This window comes from Neofelis nebulosa, chromosome 1 (assembly GCF_028018385.1).
Source record: "Neofelis nebulosa isolate mNeoNeb1 chromosome 1, mNeoNeb1.pri, whole genome shotgun sequence".
Lineage (NCBI taxonomy): Eukaryota > Metazoa > Chordata > Mammalia > Carnivora > Felidae > Neofelis > Neofelis nebulosa.
The window spans coordinates 242,825,570-242,851,889 of NC_080782.1; the positions used below are offsets into that span (position 1 = coordinate 242,825,570).

At 43.8% G+C, this 26,320-nt stretch overlaps 1 protein-coding gene across 2 annotated transcripts; it reads left to right on the forward strand.

Moving 5' to 3' along the window:
• On the forward strand, positions 1 to 26,320 carry GJB2 (gap junction protein beta 2). Of its 2 annotated transcripts, none has more exons than XM_058690449.1 (2): positions 1 to 136; positions 24,158 to 26,320. In XM_058690449.1, the coding sequence occupies exon 2, from the start codon at positions 24,177 to 24,179 to the stop codon at positions 24,855 to 24,857; it is 681 nt and encodes a 226-aa protein (XP_058546432.1). In that variant the 5' UTR covers positions 1 to 136; positions 24,158 to 24,176; the 3' UTR covers positions 24,858 to 26,320. The 2 variants fall into 2 exon arrangements, with proteins under 2 accessions (XP_058546432.1, XP_058546424.1); XM_058690441.1 differs by lacking the exon at positions 1 to 136 and adding an exon at positions 20,603 to 20,710.

The window sequence follows — 26,320 nt, forward strand, 5'->3', positions numbered from 1 at the left end:
GCCTTGCCTTTCCCACGGAAACAACAGTGAAGAGTTTTGCCCATATTTCTTCACACCCTTGCTGTCTCCTGCTGACTCTGGTGCTTCCCCCATGTGGCCCTTCATGGTATGCTGTGCCCCCTGCTTCCAGAGAACTGTGAGTTAATACTTTTTCCTTCACAACAGTCATTTCCAAGTCTGCATGTCTTATACTACCTGATTAAAGCAAATCTTAGATACATTTAAAAACAACCAGAATATGGTCTATCATGGCATATGTTTCACAAGCGCTTGAAAAGAACATTCTCTTGCTGTCAGATGAAATGTCAATTAGATCCTATTGGTTGATGGTGATGTTGAGTTTTTCTAAATCCTTGCTGATTTTCTGTCTAGCTGTTCTATCAGTTGTTGAGAGAGAGGTGTTGAAGTCTCCAATTTTAATTGAAGATGTGTCCATTTCTCCTTTCAGTTCTATCAGTTTGAGCTTCATATATTATTCAGTTCTGTGTTTAGTTCATACACATTTAGGATTGCTATTTCTTCCTACTCAATTGCCATTTTTATCATTATATGATGTCCTTCTCTGTGTCTGATGACTTTTTTGTTTATTTTATCTGATATTAATACAGCCATTACTGCTTTCCTTTGATTCTTTGCTTATGTCTTTTTCCATCTTCTTACTTTCAACCTACCTATGTCATTATATTTAAACTGAATTTCTTATAGACAGTACCTAGTTGGGTCATGTTTTATAATCCATTCTGTCATTATGTCTTTTAATTGGTGTATTTAGACCATTTATATCTAATGTAATTATTGATAATGTAACGCTTAAGTCCACCACTTTGGTTTTTTTTGTTGTTGTTGTTTCCTGTTTCTTACATCTATTTTTTTTTATTTCAGTTTCCTTTTTCCTGACTTCCTGTGGTTTGCTTAAATGCTTCTTATAATTCCCTATTTATTTATCTAGCAGCTTTGCATGCATCTTGGTATAGCTCTTTTAGTGGTTGCTTTAGATATTACATTATATATATAACATCACAGTCTACCTGCATCATTATTTTACCAATTTAGGTGAAATATAGAAATCTTACCTCCCATTCCATTTCTTTACCTTTCTCTATAATTGTTTTAAACATTTCCTCTCCATACATCTAGAATCACATTAGAGAGGGTTATAGTTTATGTTCCAACTGTCAAATTTAGAAAACTCAAGAGGAGAAGGAAATTCTATTGTATTTACTCATATTTTTGCTTACTATATTCTTTATTCCTTCTAAAGTTCTAAAGTTCCTTCCTTTATTTCTTTTCTATAAAAATATCTTCCTTTAGCCATTCTCTTATGATATGTCTGTTAGTGAAATATTTTATAAATGTTCTTTCATCTGTGAATGCCTGGATTTCCTCTTTATTCAATGAAGAATATTTTTGCTGGTATTAGAATTTGTGGTTGACTTAAAAAATATTGTGCCACTTCCTTCTGGCATCCATGGTTTCTGATGAGAAATCCTCTATAATTTGGATTGTTTTTCCCTATGATTAAGGTATTATTTTTCTCTGGCTGATTTCAAGATTATTTTCTTTGTCTTTAGTTTTCAGACATTTATTTATCATGTATTTTGGCATCATTTATTTGGATTTATCCTCTTTAGGGTTAACTTCTTTAATCTGTGGGTTTATGCCTCTTGCTAAATTTGGAAAGTTTTCAGCCATTATTTCTTTGAGCACTCTTTTTAGTCCTGCCCTTATCCTACTCTCCTCTGGAACTCCAATGACACAAACATTAGGGTTTTTATTATAGTAATACAGGTCCCTGAGAGTCCCTTCTTTTTTTCCATTCTATATTCTCTTTCTTGTTCTGATCAAGTGGTTTTTGTTATTATAGCCCACTGATTCTTTTCTCTCTTCATCCCTCTGCTGTTGAGCCCACCCACTGAGCTTTTCATTTGAGTTAATGTGTTTTTTAGCTCCAAAAATTTCAAATTCGTTCTTTATATCTTTTATTTTTCTGCTGAGACTTTCTATTTCTTGCTGAGGTTTTCTATTTTTCATTTGTTTCAAACATGTTTGTTATTGCGTGTTGAAGTAGTTTCATCATGACTGCTTTAAAATTTTTATCAGATTATTCTAGCATTTCTGTCATCTTGGCTTTTGCATCTATTGATTTTATCATTCAGTTTCAGATCCTGGTATGATAAGGGATTTTAGATTGAAATTTAGACACTTTTGGTGTTACATTATAAGACTCTGGATCTATTTCATTTAAACCATTTATTTTAACTGGCTTTCTCTGACACCACAAGAGGGGAAGAAGGATGGGGTGGGCACAGTTGCATTACTCTCAGGCGGAGATAGAAGTCCAGGTTTTTCACTTGACGTCCATTGACACTCAAGGTGAAGAAGGGCCCCTCTTTACTTCTGGGAAGGGATGGGGTTTCCATCTCCCAATGTGATCTCTACTGACACCTTGGTGGTTGTGGCCTTGTTATTAGTGGGCAATGGTGAAATCCCTCACTCTCCACTAGGCCTCCTTTGACGCCAACTCTGGGGGATGGGGGGAGATACGTCATGACTTCCTGATGGAGGTAGAGTTCAGGCTCCTCACATGGCATCCACTGAAACCACAGGCTATGGGACCCTTTTTACCAACCAGTGGATGAAAGTCCCAGCTCCCTACTTGGCCTTGTCTGACACCACCCCAGAGGGGGTGTTGGGACATCTCATTGTAGCCTCACTAAGTCTAGGCTCCTTTTTTGGCCTTTACTGGTATCAACGTGAGGGTATAGGTTATTTCTCTGATGCTAGGCTGGAGTAAAGCAGTCATTGTCTAAAACTTTTCTGTCTTGCTACGCTTCCCTTTTCCTGGCCCTTTGGCTAGAGGCAGAATGTTTATCTTGGATTTTTAGGTTTGGGGGATTTTGTCTACACCCGTTGGTATTTTGGATTATTGGCTTCTTCAACTCCAAGTCTGAGATTTGTGATGCAAAAAGAACACCTAGGCAAACCCACCACCATGTGAGTCCCAAGGTCCCTCCCTGGTCTGCCTTCTTCTCTCCACTTTTCAGGGTCTTCTTATGTTTTTGTTTCTATAATTTCCAAGGATTTTAGTTGTACTTGGCAAGAAGAATTGGGAAAAGTACATCAACTCCATCATCCTGGGAGCAAAATATTTCTTTATTTTTAAATAGTAGTTTAAACAGAAATCAATGAAATCTGTATATTGCAGTTAGTTAATATGTCTCTCAAGCCTCTGTAATCTACTGGTTCCCCTACTCCTCTCTTTATTTTCTTGCAACTTTTTGTTTCTGAGAAGCTAGATCATTTGTTTCCTAGAGTTTCTCATAGCCTGGACTTTGCTGATTGCATATTTGAGGTATTTAGTATGTTCTTCTATCTTTTGTATATTCTATAAACTGATAGTTAGATTTAAAGGCTTAGGAGATTTTTTTTCCTTTTGCAAGACTGTTTTATAGGTGGTATTATATATTCCCATCAGAAGGCATATGTCTCGTTGTCTCCCAGTGGCGATGTCAGCAACCATTGATGGCCATTACCTAGCTCCTTTAATTTATTACAGGTTTCAAAATGGGTTATTCAGACTAATATTTCAAGCTATCTCCAAGAGGCGTCCAATAAAGACTCTGTGGACACCTCAAACCTATCATGTAAAAAATGGAACAAATTATTTTCCTCTGAAGTAAGAAAACATCCCTTTACCTGGGTTTTTTACACTGATTAAAGACATTCTCCCCAGTCTCTCAGGTTTGGCCTCTTAGTGCAAGACTGACACTCACAGAGGCCGCAACAGCAAATGGGTAAAGTAGCCAATGGGTTCTCTCCAAAGATGGCAGCTGCTTCCCAGCTCTGGCTCCTTCTTGATTTATGATACTGTGGGTCCAGTGTTACTTGATCTTTCAATCAATGCTAGAAATTGGTGTTTTTATGTAAAAATTTACTGATTTTAAAATATTGGCAACAAAGGTTTTTTGTTTTTTTTTTTACAGTTCTTATTTTTTTTATCATTTTTTTCATCATGATAAGCGTACTCTTTAATCCCCATCACCTCTTTCCCCCATCCCACACCCATCTCCCCTCTGGTAACCATCAGTGTGTTCTCTATAGTTAAGAGTCTGTTTCTTGGTTTGCCTCTCTTCTCTTGTTTTTTCCTTTGCTCATTTGTTTTGTTTCTTGAATTCCACATATGAGTGAAATCATATGGTATTTGTCTTTCTTTAACTGACTTATTTTGTTCAGCATTATACAGTCTAGCTCCATTTATGTCATTGCAAATGCTAAGATTTTATTCTTTTTCTTGGCTGACTAATATTCCTGTGTGTGTGTGTGTGTGTGTGTGTGTGTGTGTGTGTGTCACTTTTATCCGTTCAACTATCAATGGACACTTGAGCTGCTTCCATAGTTTGGCTATTGTTAACAATACTGCAATAAACATAGGGGTGCATGTATCTCTTTGAATTAGTGTTTTTGTATTTTGGGGGTAAATACCCAGTGCGATTCCTGGATCATAACGTAGCTCTATTTTTAATTTTTTGAGGAACCTCCATACAGTTTCCCACAGTGACTGCACTAGTTTGCATTCCCACCAGCAGTGCATGAGGGTTTCTTTTTTTCCACATCCTTGCCAACACTTGTTATTTCTTTTGTTGTTGATTTTAGCCATTCTGACAGGAATGAGGTGATATCTCATTGTAGTTTTGATTTGTATTTCCCTGATGATGAGTGATGTTGAGCATCTTTTCATGTGTCAGTTGGCCATCTGTATGTCTTCTTTGGAGAAATGTCTGTTCATGTCTTCTGCCCATTTTTTAATTGGATTCTTTTTTTTTATATTGAGTTGTATCAGTTCTTTATGTATTGATTTATTGGACATATTTGATATATATCAGATACATCATTTATTGGATATATCATTTGCAAATATCTTCTACCATTCAGTAGATTGCCTTTTGTTAATTGTTTCCTTCACTGTGCAGAAACTTTTTATTTTGATGTAGTCCCAATAGTTTATTTTTGTTTTTATTTCCCTTGCCTCAGGAGACATATCAGAAAAATGTTGCTATAGCCAAGGTCAGAAAGATTACTGCCTGTACACACTTCAAGGATTTGTATGGTTTCAGGTCTCACATTTAGGTCTTTAATCCATTTAGAGTTTATTTTTGTGTGTGTTGAAAGAAAGTGGTCCAGTTTCATTCTTTTGCATGTGGCTGTCCAGGTTTCCCAACACCATTTGTTGAAAAGACTGTTTTTTTCCCATTGTATATTCATTCTTCCTTTGTCAAAGATTAATTGACCATATAATTGTGGGTTTAATTCTGGGTTTTCTATTCTATTCCATTGATCTATGTGTCTATTTTTATGCCAGTACCGTACTGTCTTAATTACTACTGTTTTGTAATATAACTTGAAATCTGCAATTGTGATATCTCCACTTTTGTTTTTCTTTTTCAAGATTGCTTTGACTATTTGAAGTCTTTTGTGATTTCATATAAATTTGAAGATTGTTTGTTCTAGATCTGTGAAAAATGCTGTTTTTAAAGCTAATATTCTGCAGGTCAAAAGAAGCACACGTTCTGCAGGTCAAAAGAAGCACACGTGTGGGCTGGGGACAGCTTGGGAGACGTGATGTGAGGCCCCTCGTTCTCCCTCCTGACTCCTCCCTCTGCCAACAGAGGCCAAATCATACCTCCTACAGCTCCACGTTGGATCTCAAGTGCCTCTCCCTGCTACCCTGGCATCATTCCCTCTTTCAGGGACCTTACCAGTGGCTTTCCAACTAGCCTTTCCACATCTGTTACTCATTCCCTCCAGTTTCCAGGGTCATTCCACTGAAACCTGGATCTGGGCCGGACACACTCACTCAGCAAACTCATACTAAGAGGCTCCTGGGAGTCAGGTTCTGTATTGAGTGTCAGGGGACAGAATGATGACTGAGATGTTGTGCCTCTTTACAGTCTAGTGGAGGAGCTAGAGCTACAAACAGAAAATTCTAAAATAATGTGAAAATGCAACAATATGATGGTGATAAACCAGGAGTCAGTGGAAGTCGTTGGGGTGGGAGGAGGCAGCCAACCTATCTGGGCAGCGTCCTGAAGAAGGTGAGTCTCAAAGGATGATTAGAAGTTAAGCAGGAGAGAGGGGAGGAATGGAGATTTCTGACGAGACATGGAGGAAGCAACACGGCATACGCAGGAGTAGCGATTTAGTGTGGCTAGCCCCTGAAGTGCCAGGGGGGGAGCGGTGATGGCTGAATCCAAAAGTGGGCAAAGTCACCACTGAACACAAAGTAAAATCCCAAATCCTCTGACGTCAGCAAGTACTTCCAGGTTTCTCCCACTGACGTCTCCGTGCTCCCCACCCCCAGTCTGCCCATGTACGCACTCTGGTTCCTGAGGACTGCTTATTTATCCCCACCTCTGGGCATTGCACCAACTCTCTCCTGCCTAGAATGTCCTCCCTGTCTGCCCCTTCCTCCAGCCTTTCTTTCTAAAGTAATTCAAAGTCTTCATTCCCAAGATTCTCCCTGCCTCGCCCCAGAACCACTCCCTCCTCACCCTCCTCCCCAGGGTTGCCCTGCTTGTGTTTGCACTCCTGTGTTCTCTTTGCTTCCCCTCTAGGGTGGGGGCTCCTGGACAGAAGAGAACAAATTCGCTTTACCCCCAAAACATGTCCCTTCATATAGTGAGTGCCACTATACGTATTGAATTAATTGGGGTCTTGAAGACTAATGCCTCTTCTCCCAGTTTTGTGGCATAGCTGTTGGGAAGGAAAGAAGGCTCATTAGCTTGCCATCCTGAGGGGGACCCAACAGTAGCTCTCTGAGGCTCTGCGAAACAACTTCCCCAACCGCCAGAACTGCCGTTGCTATGGTTTCTCCCTCCCACTAGGAGTACTTAGGTGAATGCTGATTGAAGAACAGGGTTCCACTGGCCAAGGCCTTTTCAGGCCATTTTAAGAGGCAAAAAAGTTGGCAAAATGACAGAACGCCTTGAAATTATTCCGATATCAGAGCGCCGTGAGAAAAACTCACCACAGTGAGAAATTAATTGTGAGACCGCAGCCAAAAATCTTTTTAGAGATAATGCTACGGATGTCATCCATCATTAGCCAACCTCAGAAACATGAAGATACTTGTTAACTTAAATTTATTTCTGGATATGACTTATTAGACACTAAGACGATTTATTTTTACTTTTTTGCTAACATAACTTTTAAATGTATGGATTCAGGATTAATGTGGCATTTGAGATTATAATTAGTACTCAACTATAAGTAATTGCTTCTAAGCAATTACTAAGCAAAACTAAGAGATTAGTTTCCTATTCAAAACATACTAATACAAGGCACCATATACAAGACAGAGACTGTCCCTTCTGACTGGTAATCAGTTGCTAAATCTTCAATGTTCGAAAAATGGAAGGCATAAGCTGAGAGAAGAATTGATTGTTTCACGTTTAACTTCGGCCCTAAAAGAGACCTAGGAGTGGTCTTCTAGATTCTGCTCATAGAAGCCAGCTGTCCAACACTCATCAGGAGCTAATATTTAGGTTCAGTGCTAACACCAAAGAGATGTGCTTGGTAGAAAATGTGCCACAATCTCAAATTTACTTACAAGATGCTTGAGATTTTAAATTTTATCATATTGTGCCTCTTCCCCATGCATGACTGTTCTTTTTTTTTTTTTTTTTTTTTTTCAACTTTTTAAATTTATTTTTGGGACAGAGAGAGACACAGCATGAACGGGGGAGGGGCAGAGAGAGAGGGAGACACAGAATCGGAAACAGGCTCCAGGCTCTGAGCCATCAGCCCAGAGCCTGACGCGGGGCTCGAACTCACGGACCGCGAGATCGTGACCTGGCTGAAGTCGGACGCTTAACCGACTGCGCCACCCAGGCGCCCCGTGCATGACTGTTCTAACACAAACAGAAGATGGGCACCTCTCAGTTGGAACTAGTATTTATAGGGTCAGGATGTGACGTTTCCCCTGAAGCACATCCACATCGGTCAAAATCGTGCTAAGCCCAGTTATAAAATCATAAGGATCAAATTAGTGTAGACTACGGGCCATGGGTCCCCCAACACACAGCCCAGGAATCTGTGTTTCTAACAGATTTCTGAGTTGATTTTTATACAGCCAGCCTCAGTCCAGATGCCCATAGAGCAGGCAAATTTTCAAATGTCAGTGGGCCAAAGAATTGCTGGAAGTAATTTAGAATGTTTGTCCAGAGTCTAATTTGGTCAGCCTGGGGAAGTGGGGGGATTGACATTCTGACGTTTCCTTGGCTGTCCTCACACTGGCCTTCAGAAACACAGACACGTGGCATTTCAAGCAGGTGCTTTGAAAATAGCTGTGTCTCCCTGATGTATCTCCACTCTGGAAACGCATCTGTAAAAGTTGGGCTGTGTTCCGCCCCAGAATGGCAAAAACTGCTATATAAGCATCATAGGTTGATTTGTCCCTTTTCGGCCCCTATGGACTCAAAACAGGAGTTTGTCCATTCAGCAGCTTGTTCCACACGGGGAAGGGGGCGAAGCTCAGGCAGTCGCCCTGCGTCACACCGTGTCAGCGGTTGCCTTGTTCTGCTGGGGCCTGAGCCTCTGCTCGCAACGGACGGCATCCCCCGTGGTCAGTCTGTTCTCCAGGCTGCTAAGCAGCTCTCTCAAACACCCTGCGGTCGCCCATCACTCTCCTCACGAGTAAAACCACATTAAAGACCTCTGATAAATCTTTCCAGGATCTACTTTCTGCCTTTATCCTACTCAGCTTTCTGCTTCCTTTGGTGCCACAAGCCTCACCGCTTTTTCTGCCAGCTCCTTGGCTTTGTTTTTCTGTGGCTATCTTCTTTCCCCTTTCTTTCAAAATGTTCTCCCTTGCCTTCTCTGATATAGACAAAAGGTCAGAAGCCAAGCCCATCACCAGGGGAGAGCCCCGTGTCCCAGTTTGCTCTGTGTCACAGTGGCCGCACCTCTTGGGCTTGCAGACAGCCTTGGATGCAGATACCAAGCAGGTCCGAGGCCGAGAGCCACCGTGTCGAGGAAGGCAGCTGCCCGGAACGCATCTTCCCTCTAAGGATGGAAGTAGGTAGATTGCTGGCTCCAGTTGTCGCTCCGTCCAGCTCCTCCTTCCTCCTTAATGCAAAGTGAGTCTCTTTAAATCGGAGATCCTGATCTCTCGAGTGTCCACTGCCCTAGGCATTGTACATGATGGGATGTAAACTTTCATGTTACAGAAGAGGAAACAGGCTGAGCGGGCTGAGGCATTTCATTTCAGGCCATGTAGTTGATACAGGAAAAAGCAAAGACTTAAGGGGCACCCGGGTGGCTCAGTCAGTTAAGCCCCCAACTTCAGCTCGGGTCATGATCTCACCGTCCGAGAGTTCGGGCCCGGCGTCAGACTCTGTGCTGAAGGCTCAGAACCTGGAGCCTGCTTCGGATTCTGTCTCCCTCTCTCTCTGCTCCTCCCTCACGCTCTCTCTCTCTCTCTCTCTCTCTCTGTCTTTAAAATTAAAATTAAAATTAAAAAAAAAAAACATTAAAAGCAAAGACTCAAAATTGGGTGTCACTGACCCATTCTCCCATCGCACTGCTGGGAGTGATGGGGAAGCAGAGAGGGTGTGGACACCACGTCTCAGTTCTTCTTGAAGGCATTTTCCGAGGCCCTGTCTCATTTTCTGCCCTCACACACTACACTCTGGTGCACAGACCTGGTGCGAGAAAGGTACACAACAGCAAGGCTGAACGTGACCTGCATGGTGTGACACAAATAACCACAGTGGCTTTTTATTGTTGGTAGCATAACCACTGGATAAAAGTAATGCTCAAAATGCATGTCATTAAAAGCAGAATATACATATATTTTTTCAAAATAGCAATTACTTCTATCAAAGCTCATGATTCAAAGAGAATCCGTACTCATCAATGAGGAAAAACTTAGAAGACTATCACAAATAAGTTTTACATAATCATTTGAAGTAATAAAAATTTCTAAAATCTTATCAAATGATATGTCTAAAAAAAATTTAGAAAGTTTTTCAACATTATCTACTGTATAGTTTCAAATAATCAAGCAGGTTATTTCTGGCTCACGTAATGGTGGGTTAGTTTATCCAAGACAAACCCTACTGCTGAGAACATGTAGAGAAGTTGAACAATGTGAACAGACGTGTATGAAAACTTCCGAGAGCTACCAGAGTAGCAAAGACTTGAAGAGCCAAGATCCCAGCCAGAAAAGATGAGAAGGGAAGTGAACCATCTTATTCACAAGGCACCTGCCAATTTGTAAACAAACAAACAAACAAACAAAAACAAAGTTGAGAGGCTAAGAGGTTAAATAGAGTTTCTGGCAATCTCATGGGGCTAGGAGAACAAAAATTGAACTTGGGGGTCCACCAGAGGACAGGCCCTTGTGAATACCCCCACTTTTTCGGTCTGGGCCTCCGGAGGGCTTACTAGGAGTAAGAGTAACCTGAAATCAGGCAACACTCACCAAGCCAAGTTTGAATCCGTTCAGACTTTGGATTGATGATACCGCACCTACCATAACTGCTTTCCAGAAGCAAAAATAAATGCCCTCCAGACAAAGTTGACATCAGCCCGAGGCTCTAAGTTCCACTTTCAGATTCACCCTCCTATCAGCCACCATAGGTTCACTTACTACTCACAGTGCTGGTCTTGAACGCTCTCTTCATTTCTGGCACTTCCGTGTCTTTATTTCACTTACTTATTTGTCACAATTTTTAAATGATATTTTGTTGAGAATTCTTATATCTGAAGAGGGAAGAAGAAACTTGTAGCGTAAGTCTTCCTAGTATGTTGCCAGAAGTCAAAGTCACCTGGGAAAATCTTTTCTCTCAGTTTCCAAATCTCTTTAAAATCAAAATACACATATATCTAAAAAGTCTTCCCTAAGTACTGAAGAGATGGCTATCAAGTACATCCTTATCTCTTCTTTCCTTTTGTCTATATTATTTTTTCTTAATATTTCTATGGTAAGTGAAATAAAACTCAAAACTAACAATTTCTCTACTTGTTACAAGGTTTCACAAAACATCTGGAGGAAGAGATTAGTACTGAACTCTAATCCAGGTTTCAAGAAGCTTCGCCCTCCCACCCCGCGCACCGTGTACTCCTTTGCCATGACCCACCCCACCACGATATCTTAATTTAAATTTTGGACCAGTAATTCACAAAGAAAAAATAAATGACAAAGAGAATTAAAGAGGATACAGCACATTTTCTAAAACTGAAAGTCTTAGGAATTGGTCAGAAAAATCCTCTATCAGCCACTTCATATAACATGTTTAATGTAATTTTTATGAACCTAAAACATGCTGACACCCTGATCTTGGGCTTTGAGCCTCCATGGTTTCAAAATTGAGGGGAAAAAATTGTTTTTTAAGCCACTCAGTCTCTGGCATTTTGTTATGACAGCCCAAACTGATGAAGATAAGGAGTTTATCAATTTTATTAACATTTTCAAAGAACTAAACTTTAGCTTTGTTGCATTTTCTCCATTATTTGATTTCTAACTCATTGATTTCTTATCTTTATTTTCTTCCTCTGCTTACATTGTTTCATTTTTCTTTTTTTCAAGCTTCTTAAGGTAGAAATGTAGATAATCGATTTTAAGCTTTTCTTCTTTTTCTAATGTATACACTTAAAGTAAAAATTTATCTCTTAGCACTGCTTCAGGTGCATCCTGCAGATTTTGAAGTTTTTCATTTTCATTCATTTTATTTATTTGAAGGATCTCTTATGATTTTTTCTTTTACCCATCTGTTTTTGCTTAATCTCTAAATATCTGGTATAGAAAATACCAAATATAGATAGATAGTAGATAGGTAGGTAGATGGATAACTAATTTAATTCTGCAAAGGTCAGAAAATATACTCTGTGTGATTTCCATTCTTTGAAACTTATTGAGGCACGTTGCATAGTTCAGCATGCTTTCTCTCAGCAAACATTTCATGTGCACCTAAAAAATGTATATTATGCAGTTGCTGGGTATAGTGTTCTATAAAGATAAATGAGGTCAAGTTAGTTGATAGTATTATTTTGATGTTCCATATCCTTGCTGATTTTTGTGTAATGTTCTATCAGTTGCTCAGTTATTCTAACTATGAATATAAATTTGTCATTTCTCTCTTTGGTGCTTTCAATTTTGCCTTATGTATTTTAGAGCTCTGTTACTTAGTGCATACACATTTAGGATTGATGTCTTCGTGATGAAATGATCCGTTTGCCATTTGTCTCTTTAATTTGTCTTTTTAATTTGTCTCTTTACTTCTGGTAATCTCCTTGTTTTGAGGTATACATTGAATGGTATAGTGACTTGAGCTTCCCTGTGATTTGGGTTTGTATATTCCTTGTATATATTTTTCCAATCTTTTACCGTTCAACCTATTTGTGAGTTTGCTTCTATTGACTGTTTTTTCCCTCCTGATTATGGGTCTCATTTTCCTGTTTCTTCATATGGCTTGTAATTTTTTACTCAGTGCTGATTTTGCATACAAAAGGATTTCCCCGGGGTGTTTTGTTTTTGTTTTTCCACTGAGCGCAAGTCTTTTTTTTCCTGATAGGTGGCTAGAATGAAGATTTGATCATGCAGATTTATCAAGAGTCAAATTGATCTGGGGCTGAACTGTAGTGTTAATTAAATTGGGTGTACCTCTGGGGGCTCCTGGGTAACAAAGTCGGTTGGGCGTCCGATTTCGGCTCAGGTCATGATCTCCTAGCTCATGAGTTTGAGCTCCGCATCTGGCTCTATACTGACAACTCAGAGCCTGGAATCTGCTTCAGATTCTATGTCCCTCTCTCTGTGTCTTCAGATTCTGTGTCTCCCCCACTTGTGCTCTGTCTCTCTCTCTCTCTCTCTCTCTCTCTCAAAAATAGAGGGGTGCCTGGGTGGCTCAGTCAGTTGAGCGTCCAACTTTGGCTCAGGTCATGATCTCATGACTCGTGAGTTCAAGCCCCTCTGTGCTGACAGCTCAGAGCTTGGAGCCTGCTAAGGATTCTGTGTCTCCCTCTCTCTCTGTCCCCTCCCCCACTCATACTCTGTCTCTCACTCTCTCTCAAAAATAAATAAACATTTTAAAAAAAATTTTTAATTTTTTTGAATTGAGTGTACCTCTAATATCTGATGGAAAAAGGACATTTGCCATTCAGCCCAACCTCAGTTTCCTACACATCCACTGTGGAGTGGCTAGTCTCTTCTATCTTGTCATTGTTTGACACAGACATCATATAGTGTGGGCTCACTTAGACTCCAACTGTAGCACCACTCCAAAATTCAAATAGTGTGAAACTATGTAATTCTTGGTTGTCTAGACTTGCCTACACTGACACTTTTGCAGTAACACTGTGCAGGGGGAGGGGGCCAGGAGGGAGGGAGGTTGATTATTAAGCCAAGCTATTTATTTTTGCATTTGAGGCACTTCTAAATTCCAATCTGTCTGGCAACCTATATTGTTGTTAGTGTCTTGACTGATGTTTTCCTCAACTCTATAAAATCTCTTCATCTACAGGAGGCCTGCTTCTCCACCTTCCCACAAATCCGGAGCTATTCTCCAGATATGAAAGCAGTTGTGGCTCTCCGCTCACCATCACTTCCTATAAGTCAGTTCCACTGAGTTTAATCTGCCCACTTTTCTTTGACAATTGCCAATAGACTTTCATTTTAGCAGGGTTTTTGTTGTTGTTACCATAGGAATAATGGTATTTTTCATTCTATACTCTAATTTGAAGCAGAGCCATAATACTGTTCGTAATAGCAAAAGATCAGAAACATGGAATCATGGAAAATTACATGGCTTTTAATTAAATTTTTATATAATCATATAAAGAATACTATGAAGCTATGTGAAAGATGAGGAAGCTCTTTATTTATTTGCAGAAAAAGATTTCCATGATATATTAAGTGAGAAAAGCAAAGTGTACAATAGGGTGTACAATGCTCTACCTTTTGTATAAAAGAGGGAAGAGGGGCGCTTGGGTGGCTCAGTCGGTTGAGCTCCGACTTCCGCTCAGGTCACGATCTCGCGGCCCGTGAGTTCGAGCCCCGCATCCGGCCCCTGTGCTGACAGCTCAGAGCCCGGAGCCTGTTTCAGATTCTGTGTCTCCCTCTCTCTGACCCTCCCCCATTCATGCTCTGTCTCTCTCTGTCTCAAAAATAAATAAACATTAAAAAAAATTTTTAAAAAAAGAGGGAAGAAAAATCATCTATATATAGACTCGTATAGATTCATATCACATACGAACATCACAGATCAGTTTTCACATCTGTAGAATGAGATTTAAAATACTTTCCTCAGAGTTATGCAATAAAATAAACATAAAACATTTGGCTCACTTCATGATATCAAGTTCTAGATAAATGATTAACACAATGACCTTTGCATTGGATTATCCCGGAGATGCCTTCATTTATGTTACACACTCCAATTAGTTATTCAAATATGTTACGTTTGCAGTGGCCTATTTTTTCCTTTGGTAAACTACAAGCAGGGACTGTATCTTTCCAAGGCCTATCCATCTACTAACCTAGTATGTAATGTCATATAGCCTGTAAGAAAAAAAAAATGAATGTTTCCCATCACATGGTGATTGAGATGATACCAAGAGCCTCCAGACTGACCATCTTTGTTAATGGTACACACTGTGAACGAGGCCCCCATAGTACTAAGAGAAGAGCCCTGTACTCTAAATTCCTCACTATCACTGGTTTATTTCAAAGGCAATAAAGAAACCATAAAAGACGTTATGCTTATTGACTCCTCTTACCCAGAGCACCATAGTTCAATCCATACTTTTGACCATAAAAGTCTCCATCTGGTTCTTTAAATACATAATCCATTAAAAAGGCTGATCCATGACTTTTGAGCGGACCAGACATTAAAGCATTACATGCATCTGTTTTTGACAATCCTGTCAAGTTAGCGAAAGACCCAACCAAATGTTGCTCTTGCTTCTCACCCATCCCACGAACCCAACATACTCAGATGGGAGAGGGGCATTCACACCGCATACTCAGATCGGAAAGAGGCAACAGGGAAGCAGATCTAATGGAAGCAGGTCAGTTACCAGCCGGAACTAAAGTTCTTGAGCGATTCGACCACCAGTAACTCTCATCAGCTTGGGGTTTCTGGGACCTTGAGTCTGGGAGCTCAAATACAACACGGCAGAGCTGGGAGGCTGCTCTTAGGGCCCAGATATCACTCCCTCGGTACAAACACTCTTCACCTAGGCCACAGTGATATGTCTGTTTCTCTGGAAACGGAATGGCACAGTGACTTTCCGGCTTTTTGTGACAGGGATCTACAGCAAGAAGTACACTTTACATCGGGTCCAGTGCATACGTGTGATTGTGAGTATGAAAACACAGGAAATATTTCATAAAACGTTTCATAGAATGTTGCTTAAACCCTAAGAGCAATTCATTCTGATATTTTCTATTCTGTCCTATTTCATTTAATTTGGTGGGGGCATGGGGAGGAAAGAAATTTATTTCTCAGGACAAGCAACACTGGACTAGAAGAAAAGATTATCCTTTTATCTCCCACTATCTTCCAAGTTCGTGCATTTTACAAAAACTTCCTGGCAAGTCTTCCCAGCGCCATCTACTGTACCCTCTGGGTATTGCAAGTGCCCTTTTTTTTCCCCCCCCTAGCACAAAGATATTTTTTTAAGGATGAGATTGTATCACAGAGCTCTACACATCAACAAGTGCGTAGAACACAGAACAGAAATGACTCCCCCAACACAGAAATGACTCCAAAATAGTTTAAGAAGTTTAGACTAATAGCTAACACACAAACCCAGTTCTGAATTCTCAGACCAAAGACTTCACATCCAATTCCAGAAGAGGGGCTTTCTAAGTCAGAGAACATCCACCTGATTGGAACCTCAGTAGCAAAACTGGCTGTGTAATCAGGGGTTTCCAGAGAGTGACAAATTTAAATTCAGGACATTCTAGACTAGCATTTCATAGAAATCTGCTGTAGTCTATCAAATACAATAACCAGGGAATCTCTCTGTAGTCCCTTGTCAAACCTCTGTCTGTGATTTTTTTACTAAGCAACTCATGAGTGTTTACTGTGCCCTAACTTATTCCAAAAGCTCTTTAAGATGATTTGTAACACAAACTAAAAAGTAGAAATCTCTTTTGTTCCTTTGTGAATGGTGCAGAACTTCCATTTTGATAAGTCATCACAGCTTACAGAATTTAATTTTTATATTCACTAGAAATAAATTTTATCTACCAGTTTGCCTAGGGATTGATAGCTCTGGATTCGTTTCTGACAAACATGTGCTCTGATACAAATACATTTGGAAGTATCTTTGTAATTTCTCCATCATCTGCTTAAATAATCATAAAAGAGCTACACTGATGTATTTGCAAGTAAGAGCATACACCCCTCCAGTAAAACAAAAGAAATCAACTTATTTTACTACTGCCTTGCCACTGAGACACATTCAGCACCATGAATTTCCCCCAAATATTTTACGTGTGAATATAAGAATAGAATGAGGAGGGGTGCCTGGGTGGCGCAGTCGGTTAAGCGTCCGACTTCAGCCAGGTCACGATCTCGCGGTCCGTGAGTTCGAGCCCGGCGTCAGGCTCTGGGCTGATGGCTCGGAGCCTGGAGCCTGTTTCCGATTCTGTGTCTCCCTCTCTCTCTGCCCCTCCCCCGTTCATGCTCTGTCTCTCTCTGTCCCAAAAATAAATTAAAAACGTTGAAAAAAAAAAAATTAAAAAAAAAAAAAAAAAGAATAGAATGAGGAAAATGGAAAGACTTACAACAGTTTTAGTCACACTCAAAAGCTGGCATTTTTATGAGATGACTTTAATTTGAAAGTGAAGAAAAGAATAAATTATTGAAGTCTGAGATCTTTTTTCTTAACTCTTTGAATGTAACAACTGATTTTTTTTTTCCCTAAGTGATTTGACATTAACAATTTTCAGGATACATAAATAAGGGTGTGGGTCAATGATGCAGAGAGAAATCATAGGGAAATGGCATTCTCCTGTAATAATTATTCACAAAAATTTTAAAGGCTTACTTTTAAAGATCACTCCTGCTTTTAAATCATATTATCATATGTAAGTAATTATTAATTACCCAGATATGCCAAGGGTCCATTATATCTTCAGTTTCTGACTGCTATTTTGAGGGAGGCTGAACTTTCTGGAATTTTTGCCAATTATTAATATGATGAATAATATTTCAATAGCCAAGTCAAGAGAGTGGGTCTAGACCAGTAGCTGATGACCCTAATAACTGATAGCTAAGAGACATTCAATGATTCTAACTTGCCCTAAAACTGCCAAGGTTTCGGACAGGGACTCCATTCTCTCACAAGTCTCTTCTTGTCTTGAAATATTTTCTGCTCTCTCCTACATATGATTTGTGTGTCAGAAATTTCACTGAGACATTTTTTATGTGCATTCAGATCATCCTTCCCAGAGGGCATCCAAGGGGCTGCCCCATTAGGCAGCTGGCAAGCAATCATCCATTAAAATATGTGAAGAAATATCATTTTTCTCACACTGATTTCTTACACAAGAACAACTTCTTTCCTTCTGGTCCATTTATAAAACAGCTGTCAAATTAAAACCCTGAATAGCTTCAAATATTCACATTTCACCTTACAACCTGACAACTGCATCACTTTAAATGCCTGCATACAAGTTCAACTCAATTATAAACACCTGGGATTTGCCTGCTTGCTACTAAGCATGTACATAAAAATATTCATCATATGTGTCTCTGACACTCCAAAGTGACAACGTGTGGCTGTAACAGATCTCATCAGTTAAGCATCAATAGCTACTCGCTACGTGCCCGAGTTTCCCTGGGAATTGCTTCATTCAAGACTGCTTCAGGAGACACCAGAGTTTTTTCCATAAAGCCGAGTCAAAAAACATTATATTGTTCAGTGCCTGCAGGTTAAGAAGACAGAGGTATACCAATCAAGGAGCAGGCACATGCTGGGCATCTGCTATGCTCCGGGCCCAGGAAGCCTGGAGTAGAGGGCAGAGCTTTCTCCAGGGGCTGGTCAGTTTAAAGATGAAGACGTCTGAAAACAGGGGACAAAATTAAGGCTTATTTTCAGTGTTTCCATTTAACAAAGTAATGCTTTTAGCCCAAAGGGAAAAAAGACAGCAGTAGGATTATGCTATTCACAAAATGATTACAGGATTTACAAAACTATTAATTTGTGGTGTGACCTCCTAATTGTAAGTCTAAGCTCATGTGGACGTAACTTTAAATATCCCAACTTTTTTTCCATCGTACCTCGTCTTTTCCTCCTCCTCTACTCTGGAAGACACAAAAATATATATTTAAGATGTTCTGTCTTGAAGAAATTCAAGTCTGGTAAGGAAGAAAACACCAATACAGAAAAACAACACAAATCACACAAAACAGAATAAAATCACGTCGAGACTTAAGAGCTGCAGGAAGTCTAGCTACATAGCCCCAAAGAGGAGCAGCTGTGATATACAATTAGCCCACAACGCACACTAATTATGCAAATCAGGAGAGTAAGTCCGGGAAAACAAGGAAAAGGAAGTTGAACAGCAACCTATAATCAGGAGACACACACTAAAACCTAAGGTGAAATTTTTCAATGGGGGAAAGTGACTCAACTTGCAGTCTCCAAACCACCTTTACCAGCAAGCTTCCTACGATGGTTCTAGACCCTTCCTTCATTCTGACCCAAGCAGGGCTCTAACCGGTTCCTAAACAGTGCTGTTCCAGAAAGTAACTGAAGGGAGGAGCCGCTGGCCAGCTCCACAACATCCACCCCCCCCACCCCGGCCACCGTGCCCCCCACCTTCCACCCTGAGACACCTCCTACCTCAACTGTGATGTGCGCTCAGACCCAGCAGGTTCATTCCTCCACTCCACCCGGCTTTGCCTTGTAATTTCTAAAAAGCCGATTCAGCACATCTGTCAGATGGGCCATGCAAGGGCTTTTGGCAACTCTTGGGGCTCTGTCTCTTCATGAACAGACACTCCCTCCTAGACTAAGACTTGGAGCTGGAAGGTGGGGTAGTAACCACGGGGAAAAGCTCACATTCGCCCATACAAGAATGGCCTGAGTTGGCCCATGGCAACGAGGCACCAGTTTTACAAGGAAAAGTTAATGCTTTCATGCTAATGGTGATAATCATGGGAAATCCATTTTTGAGGCTGGATCTGCTCTGTCAGGATGAATCATCATCTTTGCTTAACATAAAACTGAGCCTGAGAACGGCTTGCCCACCCTTCCACACTGGCCGCTCTTTGCAGAAATCAAGGTACCTGAGCAGTGACAGCCACCCACGCTTGGCGCTATTTCCCCAACGTGTCCTGCTCTGGCAGTTTTAATTCTCCATCCACTTGATTTGTGCATATCCCCCTTCTGTCAACCTGCATCTCGAGACATCGAGATACCCGACCAAATGTGAACCATGAGACTTCCTAATCCGGGATGAAGCTTCTGGGAGAACTGAGCGGCCCAGGATCCACTCCCCTTTCATGGTGTGCGCGTGCAGGGAAAGGAGGGGTGGGTAGATGTCATTCATACCCTCTATTTTCTGAATCATCTGGGTCGCCCCCCCCCCCCAAACCGAGCAACTAACTGCTTTGTGATTTCTCAGCTGCGGGAGGAGGAAGCGGCAGGGCCCAGGGGGGCACCGTCTGCCGGGACGTGGAAGGCGGCACGTCCAGGGCCCACGGAGACGCCCGTGCCAACCTTGGCAAGAGCAAGACTTGTCTCCCCCAGCCGCCTCCAACCCTAGCCCTTAGCACATTGTTGAACGTGGTCGAATCAAAAAGGGAATCCAGGCAGGCGCTGGTTGAGTTTGTGAGATTCTGGGGGGAGAAAGAAGCAGGGACTTGGCCAGCCCTGGAGGCCCACCTGCCTGCCACTCTGAACCCAAAATCCAAGGCGGGAACAGACCCTGTGTCACCGCCCCGCAGCGGAACTGGAACCTCCACTGCCTGAGCTTCAATCTTCAAATCTTTGGGAACTCCTGTTTTCCCAATAATTAAAAAACGAGTAAAGCAGAGCTTTCAATGCAATAGTACTCTTTGGACTAAAGCAGAATAACAATAACAGCAACAACGACTGTCCTTTAACCCCACCCGTCCCCAAAATGCAGGGAGCCGAGGCTTGGGGCTTTGCATCCTCCTCTGGTCGCCAGGTCCAGCCCCCCGCCGCTCGGACCCTGCGCGGAGGGGCTGGGGGGGCGAAGGGGGGGGCGTGGCGGGGAGTGGAGCGCACGGGGACTCGGGGAAATCCAGGCGCTCAGGGGTGCTTGGGGCGCTGTGCGGCTCGGGCTCCCCTGGACCTCGAGGGGCGATGGGGGCGTCGGGGTCCCGGAAAGCCCCGGCTACCGGGGAGGCCCCGCGCGCCCCGCCCGCAGCAGGGGAGGGAGGCCGGGCAGCGAGGTGCCGCCCCCTCCGTAACTTTCTAAATGGCTTTGGGGGAAGAGGCGGAGTGTCGAGTGCGGTTAAAAGGCGTCGCTGGAGCAGGCAGGTGTCGAGGACCCGTAGCGCCCGGCGCGCTCCGCACTCCGGGACTCCCAGCCAGTCGGCGGCGCCCCAGCCCGCAGCGAGCGCGGAGGCGGCCCCGGCCAGGACCGGCCCAGACCCCGCCAGAGCGCCCCGCCGCCACCCGGGACCCCCTCGCCGCCCGCCCCCGGCCCCGCCGAGCGCTCCCTCCCGCACAGGTGAGGCCGCGCCGCAAGTGCGCCCGACTCTCGGCGCCCCGGGGACAGCTAGGGCTGGGGGACCCGGCTCCGGGAGGGACCCCGGGACGGCCTAGGGCCGGGGGACCCCGCGCCAGGTGGGACCCCGGGACGGCCTAGGGCCGGGGGACCCCGCGCCAGGTGGGACCCCGGGACGGCCTAGGGCCAGGGGACCCCTCTCCAGGAAGGACGGCCTAGGGCTGGGGGACCCGGCGCCGGGAGGGACCCCGGGACGGCCTAGGGCCGGGGGACCCCGCGCCAGGTGGGACCCCGGGACGGCCTAGGGCCCGGGACCCCGCGCCAGAAAGGACGGCCGGGACTGGGGGACCCGGCCGCGTCCGGGCAACCCGGATCCCGCGAGCTGGACACGCGCGCTGAGGCCCCTGCGCCGTCCCTGTCCCGGGCGGTCGCGGCAGCAGACCTGGGGCGGGGAGGCGAGGGGCGAGCGCGGACGTCTGGACAGGGAGCGGCTCAGGCCGAGCTCTGAAATTCGAATCGGGCTGCTCGGGCCGGATTTGCAGCAGCGCCGGAGAAGGGGACGTGGTAACCGAAGCCGGGGCCGTGACCGGGCTGGGCGCGCGGGGCGGGGGAGGGGACCGTTCCGGCTCAGCGTGACGCGTGTCGAGACCCTCCTGGGGGAGATTCTCGCTCTGCTGCCCGGTCGCCGTAACTGCGGCCACCTGACCTGTTCCGTTGGCCGAAGGATTAGTTCAGAAAGTTGCAGAAAGTCGTGGGCAAAGCAGGAAGCCTTCGCAGCAGGAAACTGACCTTCACCTCCTCGCGCTGCCCTGGGGAGGGAAGTCACTCGGGTCGAGGTCCGGCCGGATTAACTAGCACTCCCTGCCCCCGCAAGCCCGGAGACCTAGACCGCAGCCCGAACCTGAGGTTAGTTTGGTTGCTTGCCTTTTTCCTAAACAGTCAAGAGCGTTTGTCCCCAGGTGGCGTTTCCCAGCTGAAAAGAACGCTTTCAGGACACTTTTTACAGACGAGGTAGCGTGCAGCTGAGAAGCATGTTCTGTAGGACGGGCCGCGTTAGCCCTTCGGTGCCCCCTCCCTGGCAGGAGGAAATAGGCCCAAAAGGCGTGTGTCCTCCAAGCTTTCCGACAGGCGGACACCTAGGACCACGACCATTTACTTGGGACTCTGTCTTGAGATGTGTGGCGGGCGACAGCCATGCCCCCATTAGTCCTTTGAGTCTCTTTCAAATCTAGTGTGCTAAGTCAGTCACAGCTACAGACACCTGTGAGGGGGTGGGGGCGCTCTGTGGAGAGGTCAGCCATCCAAAAAGTAAGGACCGGGAAGAAGGTAAAGGGGTCAAGAGCTCCTTTTGCCTTTTCTGGGACCTGGTGATTCACCCGGTGCCTTCCCCGAAGACCTGAAGCAGCTTCTCAACCCACTTCTGGCCCAACTCCAAACAATGACAGGGTGGTGTGGGCCAGGTAGGAGCCTGCCCATGACCCATCTGCCAGGTCAGGAAAGGCAGGAGGGCAGCTCCCTGGGTGATCTGAATGCCGAGGACAATTCCATCCTGCTTGGCTAGTCCATCCTGACCTATCACCTCTGTCGCTCCTGCGGAGCGCATTGTAATTTGCTCCGTTTCCTAAAAGGATCTTTAAAGCAGATCCTTTAAAGGATCAAGAGCTTTACAAAACGACAGTATTTTTCTCAGCTGATGGTGATTGGACTGGTTTACAAAAGAGCATGTGATCCTTGGTAGCACAGAAGAGGCCAAGGAGTAAGGACCACCCTAGATTTTTAGTCGGACGTATTGACTTAAACCAGGGACAGTTTATTTCGGTGAGTGTTCTGCTCTCCACTCGGTGCTAATGAAGAACCGGACTGTCTAATTTCATGATACTGTTTGGTTAAAAGATGAATTTTGGTTCACCTGAGGACCTCCCAGACAGTCTGTATCTAAAGGATCAGGGCTGAACCCAGACGAAACCACAGTTTCTTCCAGTCGATGTGTCTCTTTGTCAAGCTGAGTAGGTCTAAATGTGTCTCAAGCATATTTCAATCTTCCGTAATTTTTGTGTCTGTGACTCTTCTCCGTGTCTCTCCTGCCTCCTCTGACCTGGATGGCGTTGGATGGCTCCGGCCGGATCTTAGTGCCCCACAGCAGTGCCCAAGATGGGGCGCGGTGACGAAAGGCATTCGTTCCCAGCTTGCTTAGGAAGTCCATCGGGAAACGGGACCCAACTTGTTCCAAGTGGGGAGAGCATTATGCTTTTAAGTAAGAGAAGAAGGAGGATTCACTACCAGCTTAGAAGGCGTGGAAAACCGATCACTCACCAGAATTGTGGAGAGGTGGAATCTTGTTTACAAGAGGGGTTGATTGAGACAGTTGGGCTGTAACTATGAATAAATGAAGGCAGTTCATATCCTGGGATGAAGAGAAGGCCACTGTCTCATGGCAGATTGATCACAGGCTTCTCCAAATCCCTTTTCCATGAGTAGCAGGCTTTGGTTCTGAACTTCAATACAGTGACTCATCTTGTAGGGCCGGTGACCGGGGAATCACGGAGTTAAATTTGCTGTCCTTTTTCTTAATGTGCACCTTTAGAAACGCCTCTAAATTAAAACCATGACCCACAATAAAAAATGCACAATTACAGCCGTCACCAAACAGCTGTATCCCTCAGTACTAAACCGAGCAAATCAGTCCCACCCCACCGTGGCAGTGAGGACCACCCATCCAGACACAGGAAGTATGTGCAAAAATCCATGCATGGTGGCTTTCCTCCATGGGGAGACTAATTCTCACCTGTTCCTTTTCATATAGAAAAAGGAAGTGAAGCCTTCTGTGAAATTTTAACCTGGGAGTGCCTCAAATGTAAACTTTACCATCGGTAACAGTCATTTCACTGTTACATCCCAAATCCATGAAAGTGAACCAAAATGTTTTCAAGGAAGGTAGCTCTGCAGGGAGTTGGTCTGTTGGCCTTTAAGGCAAGGCCGGCCGCAGCCAGCCTCGGTCCCGGTGGTACCGTCCAAAACCTGAGGCTAGCGGGCAGAAGTAACAGGCGGGTCCCGTTCAAGTGCTGAGTGACTCGCACAGTCTGCAGAGTGCAGAGTTCGGTCAGCACTAATTAGTGCCTTTAAGTTAGCAAGTACTTCTGCTGTGGCGCTCCTCCTCCACCCCCCGCATCTCTGTTATGTGCCAAGCACGGGGTGAATTCTTCCCGGGAACACGCTAGTCTTTGTTAGACAACACACACGGACACGTTCCAGGTGGTTTGGGAACTATACGTCTAATCCTACAGCGAGCTGGGCTGGTTTTGTTTTCATCGTTTTGGGTGAGGTTGTGTAAGAGTTGGTATTTGCTCGCGAGGAGGTTTAAGAGTGCTCACTTACCGGGGACCCGGAGAAGTCTCCCCAGTTCCGTCCTGACGAGTCATTCCTGTGTTGTGTTCGCTTTGCCTTTTCCAGCACACACGGCCCGGAGGAGATGGATTGGAGCACGCTGCAGACCATTCTGGGGGGCGTCAACAAACACTCCACCAGTATTGGGAAAATCTGGCTCACCGTCCTCTTCATTTTCCGCATTATGATCCTTGTCGTAGCCGCGAAGGAAGTGTGGGGAGATGAGCAAGCCGATTTCGTCTGCAACACTCTGCAGCCTGGGTGCAAAAATGTGTGCTACGATCACTATTTCCCCATCTCTCACATCCGACTCTGGGCTCTCCAGCTGATCTTCGTGTCCACGCCGGCTCTCCTGGTGGCCATGCATGTTGCATACCGGAGACACGAGAAGAAAAGGAAGTTCATTAAGGGGGAGATAAAGAACGAATTTAAGGACATTGAAGAGATCAAAAGCCAGAAGGTCCGGATCGAGGGGTCCCTGTGGTGGACCTACACCAGCAGCATCTTCTTCCGCGTCATCTTTGAAGCGGTCTTCATGTACGTCTTCTACATCATGTACGACGGGTTCTCCATGCAGCGCTTGGTGAAGTGCAACGCGTGGCCTTGTCCCAATACAGTGGACTGCTTTGTTTCCAGGCCCACGGAAAAGACCGTCTTTACGGTTTTCATGATCGCGGTGTCTGGAATTTGCATACTGCTAAATGTCACCGAATTGTGTTATTTGCTAATTAGATATTGTTCTGGAAAGTCCAAAAAACCAGTTTAACGCATTACCCAGCCAGTGGATAAAAGAGAGGGTGAAAAGGAGGAGGCACAGACAGGTGCTTTGCTGTCAAGGCACAGTCACCAGCACTTCCCCGAGATACAGATTCCTATCTTAAACGCAACCATTTGAAACTGCTCTGGATCTCAGTGAAACTCCAGATGCCTCCACCAGAGCTCTCCTCTCCTAAAGCTTGAAAACAAAGGCATGATTCTGTGCCTATACTGATTTTCACTAAAATTAGTTCCAGTGAGGCCCCGAGCCGCTAGGGCTTGTGGGTGTAGGCTGTCTCCTATTTTAAACAAAGGACATCAGCATTTCTTTCTCTTTCTTGGAGGAAAGGAGAGAAACGCCGGGTTCTAAAGAGGATGCTGAGAAGGTTTGCTTGATCTCCTTAAGGGTCTCTTTGCCGTTTTCCCTGAATTAAAGGTGAACATAGAGATTCTTGGTTCTTTTATTCTCTTGGGGAGTTTTAGTCTGTAACAATGGACAGGGTTATCTAACGCTTCAAACTCTGTTGTGCTTTTTTAAGTGAAAACTTTAAAATGGGATAGATGTTCTTTTGATCTGTAAGATGTTCTGAAAACCATGATATGTTCACCCTATTTCAAAGGCTCAGACTCTGATATGTAAACGGTGTGCAATTAGATACTGTCATCGAGTTTAAAATAGAGCCTTTCAGTTATGAGTAATTTGCAGCGCCCCTGCGAGGCTGGTGGCCGTATTCATTGTGGTATGTAGCCCGTAAAAGCATTTCAGCCTCTCACACGTGAAACGAACTAGAAGTTCTTAGGGGTGGCTTGTATTAGCAAAGAGCCTTATTTCAAAAACTTAGGTGTAATTTTGCATGAGAAGTACACGCTGGATGGACCACCAGCTACTACTGACTACAGGCTGGGGCAAGCCACCCTCTTTACAGTGTTTGCCCTTTCCATTACTGTGGTCAACAGTGGGAGCACTGATTTAAAGAGGTGGCTTGGGAATGCTTCATTGCCACAGTACAATTTAATGGTGCAGAACAAAATGGGGGGAGTGGTAGTTACTGTTTTTAAAGAATAGATGGAAACAAAATTTTAAAGAATTTAGATGGACTCGAAATTCTAATGATTAAAAATGAGTTTCGTCTACTTCAAAAGTTTGCTTCCGTCTTTAGCATCCAGTTTTCTTAAGTGAAAATAGAATTGGTAGGCATTTGTTTTTAAACAGAAATTAGAGTTTAGATGAATATTTAGGTGTTCTATGGGACAAACTGGACCCTAATATTATCACTGTGCTTGACATGGTTTCCAAAAAATGGTACTCGACATACTTTCATGAGGGTAAACACTTTTCTGTCGCCAAGAATAGCACTGTAAAAACATTTTGTAATAATAAATCATAGCTTTAATTACATGCTTGTAACTAAATAATTTTGTAATGTCTCAAATGTCATTTAAAATATTAAATATAATTAATTCATAAAATAA